The sequence below is a fragment of the Prosopis cineraria genome, unplaced genomic scaffold (assembly GCF_029017545.1).
Source record: "Prosopis cineraria cultivar Desert tree isolate PC_DT_omini unplaced genomic scaffold, ASM2901754v1 PC4, whole genome shotgun sequence".
In the NCBI taxonomy this organism is placed as follows: domain Eukaryota; kingdom Viridiplantae; phylum Streptophyta; class Magnoliopsida; order Fabales; family Fabaceae; genus Prosopis; species Prosopis cineraria.
The window spans coordinates 35,030,922-35,046,636 of NW_026555335.1; the positions used below are offsets into that span (position 1 = coordinate 35,030,922).

At 30.1% G+C, this 15,715-nt stretch overlaps 1 protein-coding gene across 1 annotated transcript; it reads right to left on the bottom strand.

The window, feature by feature from the left end:
• Positions 1 to 12,768: 12,768 nt before the first annotated feature.
• LOC129307684 (uncharacterized) lies at positions 12,769 to 14,967 on the bottom strand. The gene is made up of 2 exons (XM_054948542.1): positions 13,132 to 14,967; positions 12,769 to 13,029 (listed from the first exon to the last, which is right to left on the bottom strand). Exons 1-2 carry the CDS (start codon positions 14,372 to 14,374, stop codon positions 12,974 to 12,976), a joined length of 1,299 nt encoding a protein of 432 aa, XP_054804517.1. The 5' UTR covers positions 14,375 to 14,967; the 3' UTR covers positions 12,769 to 12,973.
• Positions 14,968 to 15,715: the final 748 nt, after the last annotated feature.

Sequence of the window (15,715 nt, forward strand, 5' to 3'; positions counted from 1 at the left end):
AAGTTAGGGTATTACATTAACTATCAGGAATGTGATTATTACTTCTTATAACCATTTAATCACTCATAAAAAATAATTAAATTAATTAAAGAAAAATAATTAAATTAATCAAACAAAAGTCATTTACATGTTCGCAGTTATTCTTTTTTTTTTATCTCAACTTTTTTGCTAATGATTTTCTTTCTTAGTTGAATTGATTTTTCCTTCTTTAAAATCCAAGTGTTTTTATTGTGATTATATCTCACATACAAAGCATCATCTTTAATTGTTAGAAAAAGAACTACTGAAAAAAAGTTTTCAAGAACAAGGGAGTGCTTTCGTCAAGAGAGGGAGAGTTTCATGTGAGGATGAGAAAGTTTGAGGAGTCCAAAGATGTAACATCTGTTGGAATGGAGGTATCTAAAAAGTTTCAAATATATAATCACTAATTTAAAATAATGGCTATATAATCTTAAAACTATATAATAGTTAAGTCAAAAAAAATTCACTATATACTCTTTGGCTTATAAATATAAAAAAATAATATTATTATACAACAATTATTTAAAATAACTATCATACAGTTCAAAAAACTATATAACAGTTATTTGTAAACAACCGTATATAGTCTCTAGGCAATTGTTTTAAAAAAATGTACTATTCAATGGTTTTACTTAATAACCACTATATAAAATATGAGGCTATATTATATAGTAGAACCGTTTTGTAATCTCTAATCTTCAATCCCGCCTTCATTATATAATGGTTTTTTTTAATAACCATTATATAAAGGGTGTCATATATTGCCTTTTTTTTTTAATATTGTAAAGGCTTAATTTCAAATTTCCAATTAGTTCAAATTTTGATGTCAACACAACATATTGTTAGTGAAATATTTGAATAGTTTTATAAACATTTTGTGAATTATAAAATTGAGAAAACAAAATACATAATTCAGTGGGCAACAAAAGGTAAATATAATAGTATTACAAATGGCTGTTTCTTTTTTATCCTGTTGCTGGCTTCGTACGAGAAACTCATCCGTTGATATCTCTGCAACAGACCATTATCTCATTGATTCATCATGTTCTGTTTTTGGAATGCATTTAATTGTGTTTTTTTTGTCATGGAATTATGACTGTTATTTTTTTTAATTTAATAGGACCAAAATTTTGATTTTACTGCCAAATAACATCAAAATTAATAAAACTAAATGTTACAGTAAAGCACAACTTAAATCATTTTCTTAAAAATTAATAGATTAATTATTTAAATTAGAATTATAAAAAGCTAAAAAGTGAAGAGATTTTTTTATAATGAAATTAATTAAAAAATTAAATTAAAATTAAATAATCAAAATAAGTTCAATTAAGAAAATTATGAAGCACAAATAGTATAATCAATCACAATCTAATCACCTAAATTTAACCTTCCTTGCCCACAAAATAAATTAATTTTATTTAACTTTATTATTTTAGTTTCATTATATATTTCTCAAATTATTATTCAAAAATTAAATAATAAATTAAGTTATAAATTAATTGAAATCTCCCTCAACCCACGACCTAACAACTATTCTAAGTTAGCCACACAAAAAATAAAGTGTGGATAATCACTCAAGCCAGATCAAATTACTTTTACGATGCTATATCAATCGATTATAGCAAGCAAAACTTCAAATAAAATTTATAATTCAAAAATCATATAATAAAGCTACTCTAATCTACAATAGCAATTAAAGCATAAAATTTAGAGGTAGGAAGAATAAGAGTAAATTGAAATAAAGCTAAAATAAAATCTTTCTTAAATATCAAAGACTCTAATTAAAATTTAAAATTATGATTTGTGATTGATCATACTGATAATTTAACTTTTCATAAAACTAAACACCAGACAACACTGCACAAAAAAATGAGGAGCCATTGCTCGCGAATTGTTCTGTGCCGTTAACTGTTTCTTTTCTCCCGTCCCAGTCATTCGTTCCTTTGCTCTCCCTTCATGGGTGTGTTTGGATTTTAATTGAAAAAAATTGGTAAGAAAAAAATTGATTATTAGAATGTGATGGTGTTTGGATAAATTTTCAAAAATTGATTATGATATTGATTTTTTAAAATGGAACAAATTGTAACTTGTTCCAAATGGAGTTTTGGAAACAAAATGGAGTTTGAAAAAATTGGGGTGTTTGGATAAAATTTTTTAAAATCATGGTTTTCAACCTAAAATTAATTCTAAAAGGGTATCCAAACAGGCTCTATATATATAAGTGACGCGTTTGCGTACTGTGTTGCGTCTCTCTTTCTTTATTTTCTAATAAAACGAAATAATTTATTAAAAAGACTAAACTATTTTAAATAATCCTAATTGAAAACTACACTAAAAAACTCAAAATAAATTTAAATAAAATTTTAAATATTTAATTCTTAATTTGATCTCCGAGCATGTCCATATTCTTCTTACTCAAAATATTCTCCATCAATATCTTTCAAATTAAATCTAAAAAATCTACACAAATAAAATAAAATTAAATAGTAACTGTGCACAAATATTAAAGATATCATTTATATTTTAAAATTATAAATTTAGATAGTTAAAATCTCAAAACTGAATATTGACTAATAAAATCAAATAATATCTAATTAAATTTAATTAGTATCAAATAAATATTTAAAAATTTAAATTAAAAAATAAAAATATATAAAATTATTATTTACCGGACACTTATAGGATTGAAAGGAAAAATGAATAAAAAAAATTTTACAATATTTAATTGGTTGCGTTTGCTTGTACTTGCATTATGGTTGGTGGTTTCAGTAAACAAATGTGATTTGAATTATGCATTGAGTGTGAGGATTGCTGACAGCTTTTGCGATATTAATTTGGGAAAATGGCAATAGAAGGCTTGGGAAGCAATTTTCTTTGTACAACAGGATCAAAGGATTCCAATTTTACACAGCAGGACCAAAGAATTAAAATGTAAATAAGTTTGAGTGCAGAATAACAAAAATGCCCTCGTTAAAAAAAAAACAACAACAAAGAAACTCAACCCCACAGTTGTCGTTGACATCAACATCGGTCGATCATCGAAACTCTGACAATCAAACTTGTAGAAGGGAGAATTTGAACTTATAACTCCTTAATTACCCAAAGGTTTTTTTAGCCACTAAGCCATTAAACCAATTCAATTATAATAGGCAAAAAAAAAAATTACATGTAATGACAAAAGCTTTCAAAACTACTTCCATGTTGTAACTAAATGTTGGCTTGTTAATTCCTGAACGATATTTATTATTTTGATAATTTTACTTATTAATCTATCACAATCAATTAAAAATTAAGAGATTTAAAAATTCATGTATTTATCAAGTTCTCATTTATAAATTGATATTTAAATGTGACTAAATAACATGTTCATATAGGTAATTTGTCACTTGATTATCTTTCAAAACCCTTCTAATTAAGCATCCGACCTAACATTTTTAATTTTGATCTAAAATTGGATAATAACATTCTTCTTTTTTGTTTTAACGATGAATAATCCATATCATAAAATTGTTATTTGCGATTCAGCAATGGCCTTTGGAAAAACTGAAATCTCTAAATACGGAGGCCCACTACCTGAGGAGTGGGCAAAGGACAAACAACTCGTTTGGGGTTTTGTATCGAAGTCGTTTTGGGTTTAAAAATTAGGGCTTCAAAAGAAGCCCATATCAACCATGTAGCATAAATACTATAAAATGATTGTCAAATTATCAAGAACACTATTTTGAGTACATTTGGATCAGAAGTAAACATTACAACGAGAAATTTAGTCAGAAAATTGGACGGCAAAACCTGAAAATTTTAAACTTAATTTTTATTCAGAATTTTTAATCTATAATTAAAATATTCACCACTCGTTCTGTAATTAAGCTTCAATGTTTATATCCGAAATCTGAATATGTTTTTATCTGTTATCTTAATTTTTTTTTTTAATTTAAGGGGGAAAAAAAACTCTCTCTACACTCTACGTAAGGGTGAGGATAGCATGATCACAGCACGCAGGGCTGCCCATGGGATTTCCTTCCTGGTGGATGGCAAGTGCTTTGGATTAGCAATGTTCATAAAAGTTACTTTTATATATTGCATTGTGTGAGATAAATTAATTTTGCATATTGTATTATCAAAAATATAATCGCAAATTCACAGTTTTCATCTGTGAAATTAGTGAATACAATTAAAGTAAACAAGCAAAATACTCTCTAAACTCTTGGTTCAGTGGTAATATAGATTTCAAACTTATTTATTATACAAATTATTCTTTAATTTTTAAAACAGTACAATATGATTAAAAAATGATAGAAAAAATCTTTAAAATTATAGAAAATGACTAAAAAAATTATAGTCTTTTTCTATAATTTTTTCAGTCCTTATCAGTAATTTTTTGGGTCATCCTTATCAGGAGGCAATTCTAACTGCTTTGTCAAAATTAATGAGAATTGATTAAGTTATAAAATAAACTTTCAATTTTACCCTCATTTATTACTTAAATGAAAAAATTATAAATTTCCATTATATTTCCTTTTTCAATTAATAAGTTTTAAATATAATAGTAATTTAGAAAAGCATAATTAATAAGGAGAATTTTAGTTAAGGATTGCGAAAGAGATTTAATTATTGATGATCCCAACAAATTCTAAAATTTTAGTGTAATCCAGTGAAAAAAAGTTAAAATAATTTTAACAATGAAAAAATTAAAATATCCTTAACTTGTTATGCAAAATAATTAGTTGTTAATTTTTTTATTTTACTTATTAATTTATTAATATGAGTTGTAAATTATATGAGTTGACATATCAATAATTATATAAAATTTGACACTAGTTGTTCAATCATAAGCAATAAATCAGTTATTAAATTGCTAATTTTATTTATTAATTTACTAACTTCAGTTATAAATTACTTACAGGTCTTGTAATTTACTAACATTAATTATAAATTACTAGCAAGTCATATAATTTATAACTAATATTATTAAAATAATAAATAAAATTAATAAATTACCAACTAATGTTATTGACTGTCTGACAAACGAATATAATTTTTAACTTATATTAATAAATTAATAAGTAAAACCAGAAAATTAACGAATTAATGATCTGCATAATAAATTAAGGATAGTTTATTCTTTTTATAATTGAAATTATTTTGAATTTTCTTTCTTCAACTGAACTAAAATTTTAAAATTTTTTAAGACTTATCATTAATAAAGTCTCTTTTGTAATTCTTAATTGAAATTATCTCTAATTAATATTACATCAAGAGCATTATATTAAGATTTGAAGAATATTTATAGAAAACGGTCTACATGAGACGTTACACAGAATTTGAGACTGAGAGCTACACTAGTTTCTATCCATTGCTCTATGGAGAGGGGTTGTTCATAGTTCATAGGTAGCATTGATATGAACGTGGAGTGAGGGGTGGGGCCAAGGGAAGTGAGGTTGGATCAAGCCACGTCAGCATGGATTGAAAGAGATAACAATGATGAGGAGAGGGATGGTAATGCCCTTACGGTGACCCCACAAACATTGTATCAAAATCTCCCAACTTGAATGCCCTACCTCCTCCATCTCTGCCCCTTCCTCACGCTACACTATCATTTCACATCCTTCATCCCTTTATCCTCGCTTTTCATCTAGTTCCCACATAACTAGACGTTGTTCTTTACATTATAAAATTGTTATAAATTCATAATGAAATCTCAATGAAATTAAAAATTCTCAAAACGAATCAGAGTGTTATTTAGTTTTGATCAGGAATGAACTATATTAATTGCTTAAAGAATCAATAAAATTTGATTCTAATAAAAAGGATTATAATCATTTAAATATAAGATATTGAGTTTGAGTTTTTATAAATGCAAAAAAAAAATCAGAAGAGATATATGCAATTAGGTCCAACAATACTTGAATCTGACTTAATCAGATGATCACACAAAAAAATGTTAAAGAAAAAAAATTCAAAGAAAAGAAAATTCTAACAAAATATCAACCTCTCCAAAAGCTAGTTTAACTTAATAACACATTCTGCGCCACCACTGTGCCACTGGGCAATATTGTATGATAATAGACAATTCATTCAATGAGGGTACGTTGATTTTTTTTAAAATTTTTTTTGACCAAAGAGGGTGCGTTGATTTGAATCCCAGTGTCAATATAAGAATTTTGTAAACTAGTAATATGTAAATAATTTTGTAAGTATTTTTTTTTTTTTAGTCATGAAGTTTACTTTGACTTTGATAAGCCTCTAACATCCAATTTGCCAAAACTTAAAAAAATTAAGGGGGGAAAAAAACAAAGAGATTTGAAAAGTCTAATGCAATCATGCATATACCGATATACGTGTCAATTTATGGCGGGAGGGGGACGAGCATGGGCCACGAACGACTATCCTAATTAAGCTTTGGAAATTTTCTTAGTATGATATACCCTTTCGGATTAATATTATAATTTTTTTAAAATATCATATTTAAGTTTTCCAAGGCATGATTAATAAAATTTCTTAATTAAAATACTTTATTAAATAAAAATAAATATAAAATAGTATGTAATTTTAAAAATATTTAACAAACTCATTGAAAGTATGATTCAATTAAAGTGCTTACATAATATTAAATAGAGAAAGTATATATATATATATTACAAACCTCCGGGCCTCTAAAATTTTTAAAAATTTTATAGTATACATACACACACACATATATATATAAATTCCGATCCTTCTCATAGTTAAAAAAGATTGAGAAAAAAAAAATAATTCTCATTCCTCATTGCATTTATAAATTTGAGGGAGATCTGACTCTTTAAAATATAAGTATTTTTATAATATTATCATTTTCATATTTTTTTAATATTATTTCATAAATGAAATTTTAAATAAAAAATATTTTTTTAAATTTTTATTTTGATTTTAAAAAGATAAAATTGTAAAATACATTTAATAAATTTTATAAATATATATAATTTTATTTAAAAGTATTTTTTTTTTTTTAAATTTAGGAGTGAGTACGAAACCTGGTGGACTTCCCCGCATTATAGGTTGGGGTAACCCCATGTGTACTAGCCACGTGCAACGACCATAAAAGTGATCATTCTTAGGGCAGGGAATTAATTAATAAGCTCAATCAGTTATGTTTCATATAAATCCATTTTTACTCAAATGGTAATTGACACTATTATTTTCTCTGTTTTGACTAAATCGAGTTAACAGGGTGGCAAATGGCAGGGAACACAGCAATTTCGATGGACACGATCGCGGAATATAGCAATGGTGGCAGACAGAGGAGGATTCATGAAAGTCACATCTGACCTACTTACACGGACTTAACATTATTTGAAAAATCTAGCCACCTCCGTTTACTAACAACTTGCACTAATCTCCATTTTAAACCCACAACCTTATTCGCCACACACACACTAATCATACATGTCAAATCATTATTAATTAATATACTAAATATATAATCTTTTATCAAATAATTGCTTCAAAGTGAATATATATAAAATAAATGATGTTTTTTTAACTTATGAAATCATGCCTCATCTTTACCTAAAAAGAGTGTTTTTACAATAATAATCGTCATAATTTCCTCCCTAGATAGATTGGTTCTCTTTTTAGTTTTCAGTTCTGTCGTTGTATATGCCCTAGCTAAGCCCTACAATTATATTGCTTTGATTGCAATCAAAAACTTTGTATAGGCCAACTTCTCACCAACTATTTTGTGGAAGATTAATAAGGGAAGTAATTAGGCGCCAAAATCTTCTCATTAAAGAACTTAATTGTTATTAATTATTAGTTGTATGATATATTGATGATCAAGTCAGGTAAATATATAAAACCGTTAACTGCCTCTATGTAAGAAAAATGCCAATACTATAGCAACCAAAACTTGTGTCAAAAATCACTTATTTGTGAATGCACAAAATTAAAACCATATTAGTAGTGTTATTCCCTATTGTTTTAAAGTACCCAAATCTAAATTTGTTAGATAGTTATACTAAAAAAACAAGAAGAAGAAAAGCTCAACTTGGCATTGGTAATATGTTGCTTTAAATTTTTAGATTATTGTTTATTTTGAGAAAAATGATATGGTGCATGACTAAATTGCTATTAATTCTGTAGGTTTTAATCTTCGAACTTTAAATAACTTTGGTTTTTGAATGCTAAGAAAAATATTCTTTTACAATTTTTTAAAAAATAAACATTTCAAGATTATATCCAATTTTTAATCAATGATAACCTTGATAAATATAGTGGAAGTCCCCTTCTGAGATTAAGCAATGTACAAGCGACTATAACTATGTATGTATGTGTATCTATCTTGAAAAGTTGGAAACACGAGTGACACACACACATCCAAAATTGAATTTAAAAAATACATTATATTATATTTTGGTAATATACAATTTTTATTTTTATTACCGTCATTTTTATTTTTTATTAATGACTTTTTAATCCAACTATATACATAAAATGTTAAAACAATAAATTTATATTCATTTTCATATTTTACCGAATACAGTTGTAACAATCAACTATCAAAGATAACTTCCATGAAATCATCCAATCATCCAAAAAGTGATGATCTTGTTGGAATAAGACGAAATAACCAATTTTCGTGGTCCCTCTTCTTTATTATATGCCGAAAACCAAAAAATAAAAAATAAAAATAAAGACATTTGACTTATTAATATTGATGACTTCCTGTTGGCCCGGGCCATCTTCGTTTTACTTTGAATAAATATCACACACACACACACACACACACACACAAAAGGACGAAGTAAGCACTAAGCCGTTAAAGTAAACTCCTGATAAACTTTAATTAGAGGCTGCCCCGCCCATTTATATTCTATATTTTTATGTTCACAGAATCCAGAAGAAAGCAGGAAATAAATAAAATATATTTTTTTTGGGCCAATGATCGGTCGAGGATTAAATGGGGAAACTAATTAACGATACTTATTTAATTAGTAAATAATTATTAATCCGACAAGTCATGAGAAAAATCTGAAACACAAGATATGTCAGGCCTGGTGATAGATTATATACGTCCAATTTAAAATGATATCGTATGTTGCATGTGTATGAATCTGTTGTGTGTGTATAACTTTAGCATTGGTGTGGCATAGATGCTATTGAAAATAGATGCTTTATTCGAGAGTGAAAAAACTATTGGTGCAGCCTTTTCACATCAAGCTGCCAAAAGTTCTTCGATCACATCCTTTTTGTGTGTCGTTCAGGCTCAAAATTGTAGGGCACTGTGCTGCAAGGATCTGCCTTTGCCAGTCAGCTAGGTTTACTGTTTAAGATTAAAAAAATGGTGAAGTTCTTTAATATAAAAAAAGATAGAGAAAATACAAAAATTTGATGATCTAGTTAATAAGGATAAAGAATTTCATCCAGAATTTATAAGATTATGAAATTAAATTTTATTATTAATGTAAAAATCTTATTTTTAAATATTTTTATAAATACTCCTTAAATTTAAAGACATGTTTTGGTTCTGATGAATTTTTAAGGCTCACTTCACCTAAATTTTTACTTATAAAAAATAAAAAAAATTATTTTTATATTATTTACAAGTACCTTCATATTAAAAATATTATTGTTTAAAGTATGGTTAGACATTAAATTATGTATTTTTTTAACAAAAATTTAAATATTAATTTATTATATTATAATTGGTTAAAGAAAATTGTTTTCATATAACTGTTTGAACTATTAATGAGAATATGTGTAGGAAATAGGAAAGGCGTCATCATCATTGCTGGAGAGTAGCAAAGGGCTTGGCTTATTATACTGGCACGAGAGCCACTGTATATATACATGATGCTTCAATGAATTATGTGAAAGATAAGGCACATATATTCCATCTGTGAGAAGCCTTGGCCCCTCCAAAATCTTCCAAAATCCCATGCCAAATCATTTGACTTTGATACTCCTTTGGCTTTAAAATATAAACATTTTTAAACTAATTTTTATTTAAAATATAAATAATTTAATATATATAAAAAAATTATTTTATTTTTTATATTTATTAATCTAGATATTTGTGTAAGTGTATTTTTCACTCATCATGCTTTCTTAATTAGGATTAAGGTTAAAAAAAACAATATATATTTTTATAAAAATGAGAATTTTATTAGTATACAATTTTTTTAAAAAAATCACTCATATTTTTAACTAAAAGGAGTATATTTAATGTATCGATGGAAAGTTTTAACTAGTTTATTTAAAAGCCAGTGTGAAAATTCTAGCTCATCCTTTTGTTAAAATTACCCCAAGTTGCTGTGGCTTAATTACTTTTGAAAGAATGATAATAAAATCTTAAAAGAAATGATCAATTACAGCTAGCTAAGTTTTAAATTAATTTAAAAAATTAGTTACAAATATTGATTAGACATATCTCAATTGCAAATTAAGAATTACATTTAAAATTTAAATATTTTACTTATAATTAAAATTTTTAAATTTGTAATGATTTAATTGATATTTGTAAATTATTTTAAAAAAATTATCGGAAACTTGATTGTGACTATCATCCTCTCATTTACTTTCTAAGATTCACCTGTCCCTCTTGCTCCTTTACCCCCTCTCACCTCATCCACCCACTGAAAAAAAAAAAAAAAGACTCAAATTTACCTCGAAAGCCATATCACATGTCCCTCTCATCTTTCTAAATTTATTCACAACAAAGGTTAAATATCATCATCTATCCATCACTGAAAAAACGAAAATCAAAAAGCTCTCAAACTTTTGGATCCATCAATTATATATATATCTCCGTTTCATGCATACGCAAGCCTCTCTCTTACAATCATAAAAGTTGCAGGTGCAGAAATATAGATCTTTCTCTTCACTATTGTTCTCCATTTATTATTGTTCTAATCCATAAATATTACGCGTTTGTGTGTGTGTGTGTGTGTTAAATTTCTGGTCAGAATCAATGATGTGAGGCAAAAAGATAATTAAAACTCACAAAAATAGTTATTACTTATCTGGTAATGAAATATTTTATATGTGCATAAACACAAGGAATGACGACGGCAGTTTCTTTGGCATTCACACCCTCAGATCCGCATTGAAAGCCAGCGTGTGAATACATATTGATGCGTTTGATCAGAAATAAAGAAAAAAATTAATGAATATATAATCATGAGATGTGAAACCATACACAAGTATAAACTCTAATACATTGCTTTATTTTCATGCAGACCTCAACCATATTCCCATTAACGTCCGTGGAGGGAACATGTATCCGTTTGATATGCCTCCGACTTAATAAAAAGTATGTATATATATATATATATATATATATAAGTAAATGTAGAGTTAAACCACGTAGTCTGGAGTATGGACGAAGAAATTTCGTGTGGTTCTGGCTTTTCTTTCTGACTCATATCTAGCTGGATCCTAGCTAGGGTTTCGCAAATTATATATTCCTTTTGTTGTCAATTCGAGCAATATCTAATAATCATAATAATAATATTTTCATAATTCACATACCATGTGGCTTAAAAGAATGAAATTCGGAAAACGTAGTTGTCAATCTACAATTTACCTTTAATTTGTTTCATTTGTTTTGGACTTTCCGACGATTATACTACGCTATGCCTTTTTTGTTTTTTTTTTCTTTATTTATTTCTCTGTCTGTCCTTGGCCGAGCACAAGCCTAACCTACATGCACGCCAAAACTTTTCTTTCTTTTTGGAATTGAGATCAATTGTTAATTTTCTTGATAACTATTGGCTGGGCGTAGCGAAGACCATGGATCGTGATGAGTACTAGAGGGCTTTGAATTTTCTTCAGAGTCGATGATAAAGTTTGTATTACATTCTTTCGCTCTTTTGACAGTCATATTTATATGGCCCATCCCATATATAAAGCCTTCATATAATTGAAGGCGTGATGTACGGATCCATGCATTAAACATGTTCCTGTGGTTCACATATATATCTTCTTTTTTATTTGAGTTGACAAATATATATATTTATATATGGTTATGACTTATGACTAAATCATTTGGAAAAGTAAATTAACCCGAAGGAGATATAAGCACAAGAGTAGTGAGGAAAGAAGGAAAAAAAAAACACACAACCACACACACACACCCATCAAGAAATCCTTGGTTGCAATAAAACAAAGATTATGCGGCGGCTACAAGGATTCCCCTAATCTCGCCACTTATTACTCACAGAACTTATAAATTACTCCCTCCCCAGTTAATAAGATACATTTAGACAAAATTGGGAATGCTAATAAAATTTATTAAATATACTTTATAATTTTATTATTTCAAAACATGAAAATAAATTTTAAAAAATACCCAATATTGAAACAAATATAATTAATAAAATCTTTTTTTTCAATTTTTTTATATTTTGAAACATTAAATCACCTTTAAATTAAAATTATTTTAAAAATTTGACACGAAGAGATAGACAAAACCAAAATATACAACAGAGGAAAAGATGGGAGGAGAAGGAAGACATGAGGATGAAAGTATAGAGAAGGAATCAGACAAAAGTCAAAACACCACACCGTCCATAAAATCAGAGTAATAAAAGGCGTACGTACCATGAAGAGTAAAGATATGTATGTGGATTTGTCTAGTCAAATGCTTCACATTGTACATTTTCTTATATGCTTATCATACGTACAAGTCAAAAGCAAAAACCCATACTGCTATCACATGAAAACAACAGAGATGCATGCCAGTTAATGTTTAGCTAGCAGAGAGACACAGCAGTAAGAAAAGCATATTCAGAATAATAAACCACCATGATAATTGGTTGATTAATGGCCGAAGAGATCAGAAGGGCTAGCTGCTGCTATTATTTACACATAATTTTGAAGGGACCAAAAGGACAAATTAAAGTTTGAAAAAATAAAAATAAAGACATGGTTTGATTAAACTGATGGTCATGGTTAAAAAGAGAGGGTACCAAAAGATTCATGGGTCTTCATGCATTGGCGTTGCACCACCATCCGTTCTTCCTTTAGATGACTCTGTGCGTGCGCGTGAGAAATTAATAAGTCTCCTTTTTCTTATTCCTTTCCCATTTGGATTTTCTTAATCAGTAGAACAATTAATCCACGATTCCACCATACCTTCGCTTCTTGCAGCCACACACTGATCCGTCGTCTTCTCTCCATGAAAATCTGACGAACCAGCCGGTGAGTAGTTCGTCACTTTCCCATTTATGTCTCGCTCTGATGAATCTCCCAAGTTGCCACTCGCAGACCTCATGACTCCATGATCGCCACCATTGTTCGTGCCCCTTCTCTCGGTCCAATCCGATGATGAAGAAACCATATTCTGATGATGCTGCTGCTGATGATGATGATGAAGGCCACTCATGTCAGTGTTAACATCCACATGGTTCAATCCGAATTCCTCCAACACGCCCATTTTGAGATGCGAATTATCACCAGCACTAGTGGCCGGAATTCCCAGAGCAGCTTGAGTTTTAGAGGCGAGAATACCGGAAGAACTTCCGAGCTGGATGGTTGGGAAGTTGAGTATTGGGTTCTGTGTATTGACGTTGAGACCAGGCTGCTTGAGAAGGCCTAGATCAGAAGAAAGTGAGTAGAGAATGGGGTTTGAATTAGTGGTAGAATTAGTTGAAGAAGACGCTAATTGGTCCACCGGCGATGATGGAAATGCCGGAAGTGACGACAAGAATGGCTGATAAGACGGAGGCTTCTGGGGAAAAGGTCGCAGAAGATTATAAGTAGGTGGCGGAGGAGATCTTACGGTGGCGTGAGAACCGAGGAGATCCAAGCGACTTCTTTGGAAAGGTGATGAAGAGAAAGGTGGTGCCGGAATACCAGTGAATTCCTGAACCATGGCTCTGAAATTGGTGGTGTCCGTCGTTAGCACTGTCGTGGGTGCACGACGCGACGCTCTCGATCGCTTCTTCGGGTTCCGAGCAACGTTGTTGTTGCCGGATGGATCGTTCGCGCCGCCTCCGGATACAGAAACCAATCCTCGCGATGAGCTTTCTGGAACAAGAGGGTGCTGAGTGGTTTGACCGCCCAACTGACCTGAGAAAAAAGGTTGGTTCGAGGAAGAAGGAGGATTGAAGCCACCGAGATCGGAGCGATTTGGGTCGGATCTAGCTGGTTTGGACCACATCATATCGAAGCCGGAAAGCGACGGTGATGTTTGAATCGGATCTAAGTAATTGGACGAAGGATCGAAGAAAGACGGTGGGTTTGAGTGTGTAGAAGCAACGTGGATGGGTGGGTTTGGGTGGTTGAAGAAGGCGGAGATGGATTCGGCGCGTGAATCGTACTCGTCGTCACCGCCGCTGGAGGACTGCAAGCTCCCAGTACTGTTAGCCGAATCCATGAGAGGAGGAAAGAAGGAGAGAGGGAGCCGAAAATGGAAAGACGTGAGGGGTAGAGAGATGGGAATAGCGCAGAGAGATTTGCTTTCTTAGACATACCCATTTAAGAGGACGACACAGAATGAGGTATGGGCCGAAGAGAAGAAAAGGAAACACATGTTTCTGATTTCGCTGGAAGAAAACGCGTCTCAGAAAGTACGACCCAGGTCTTTAATCCTCTGATCCGCAACCCACCATACTTCTTCCCTCGCTCAATCTTTATCTGTCTCAGAGCAGCAGAACAACAACAAATATACGTGCACAAGAGAACACGGATCATGAATTGAAAATATATATATATATATATATATACACACTCGCAGTTGCACAGAGAGAAAGAGAGAGAGCAAAAGAGAAGGCCTGTGTGTATTAGGGTTTCAAGCGAAGACGAGAGAGGTAGGAGGAGGAAGAAAGGGGTGGTTCGGTGGTGTTTTTCTTGTTTAAAAAGTGAGAGACTGCTTCTACTGCTAATGGGATGATCCAGAAAGGAAAGATCAGGGTGGGGCAGTGATAGTAAGATCCTAGTGGTCAAAGTATGTGAGAGTTGTGGTTTTGATTCGCATTGTGAAATGGAGAAAAAGATGATGCGGTTAAGTAGGACAGAATATGGAATTTAATTTATTTATGCAGTGGCAAAGTAATGTTTAATAATTATTAAATACTATTTCTTTCAGGAAAAATCGTCGTTTAGATTTTTCGGAATAATGAGGTGGGGAAGCAACCTAACCAGAGCCATGGTTGGTCCAACTACACAGGGAGCAACACAAAATATACGCTATTTTTTCCTGGCCTATGGTATTAAATTAAATTAAAAAAAATATTAATTTAGGGTCTTCGGCCCAAGTTAATTTGACCCAGTCAAAATCTTACGATATTGCTTTGCTGTTGAGGATAATAACGTAGAAAGAAAATTGTGATTCGTCTCAATTTCTCGTGTTTGGGATGGAATGGAAGGGTTGGATTGTTTAACAACTAGAAATGTAAAACTGATGCAGTTTTTATAAGTGGATCCGTTAAACTCTATGTAATATTCAAAAATAAAGGAACTATAAATATTGAAGCTAAAAAGTTACTCCATTCATTTTCTTTTTTCCTTTTCTTTTTTATTTTTTTGGATGAAGACTAGTCTATATATCAAGGTACGTAAAACCGGATCAGTCATTAAATTGATCATGACACTGGGTCACGGGTTAGTGGTTTAATCGGGATTGAACCGGTGGCAAACCGGTCATAATAAAAATAATACAATTTAAATAAAAAGACATTAATTATAAAAATATTCAATTAAATCCAACCACTCAAAA

Coding starts and splice junctions, on each gene's coding strand:
- LOC129307684 (XM_054948542.1), bottom strand. CDS start 14,374: ATGGATTCGGCTAACAGTACTGGGAGCTTGCAGTCCTCCAGCGGCGGT. Junction 13,030..13,131: donor TGTGGCTGCAAGAAGCGAAG/GTATGGTGGAAT, acceptor GCGCACGCACAG/AGTCATCTAAAGGAAGAACG.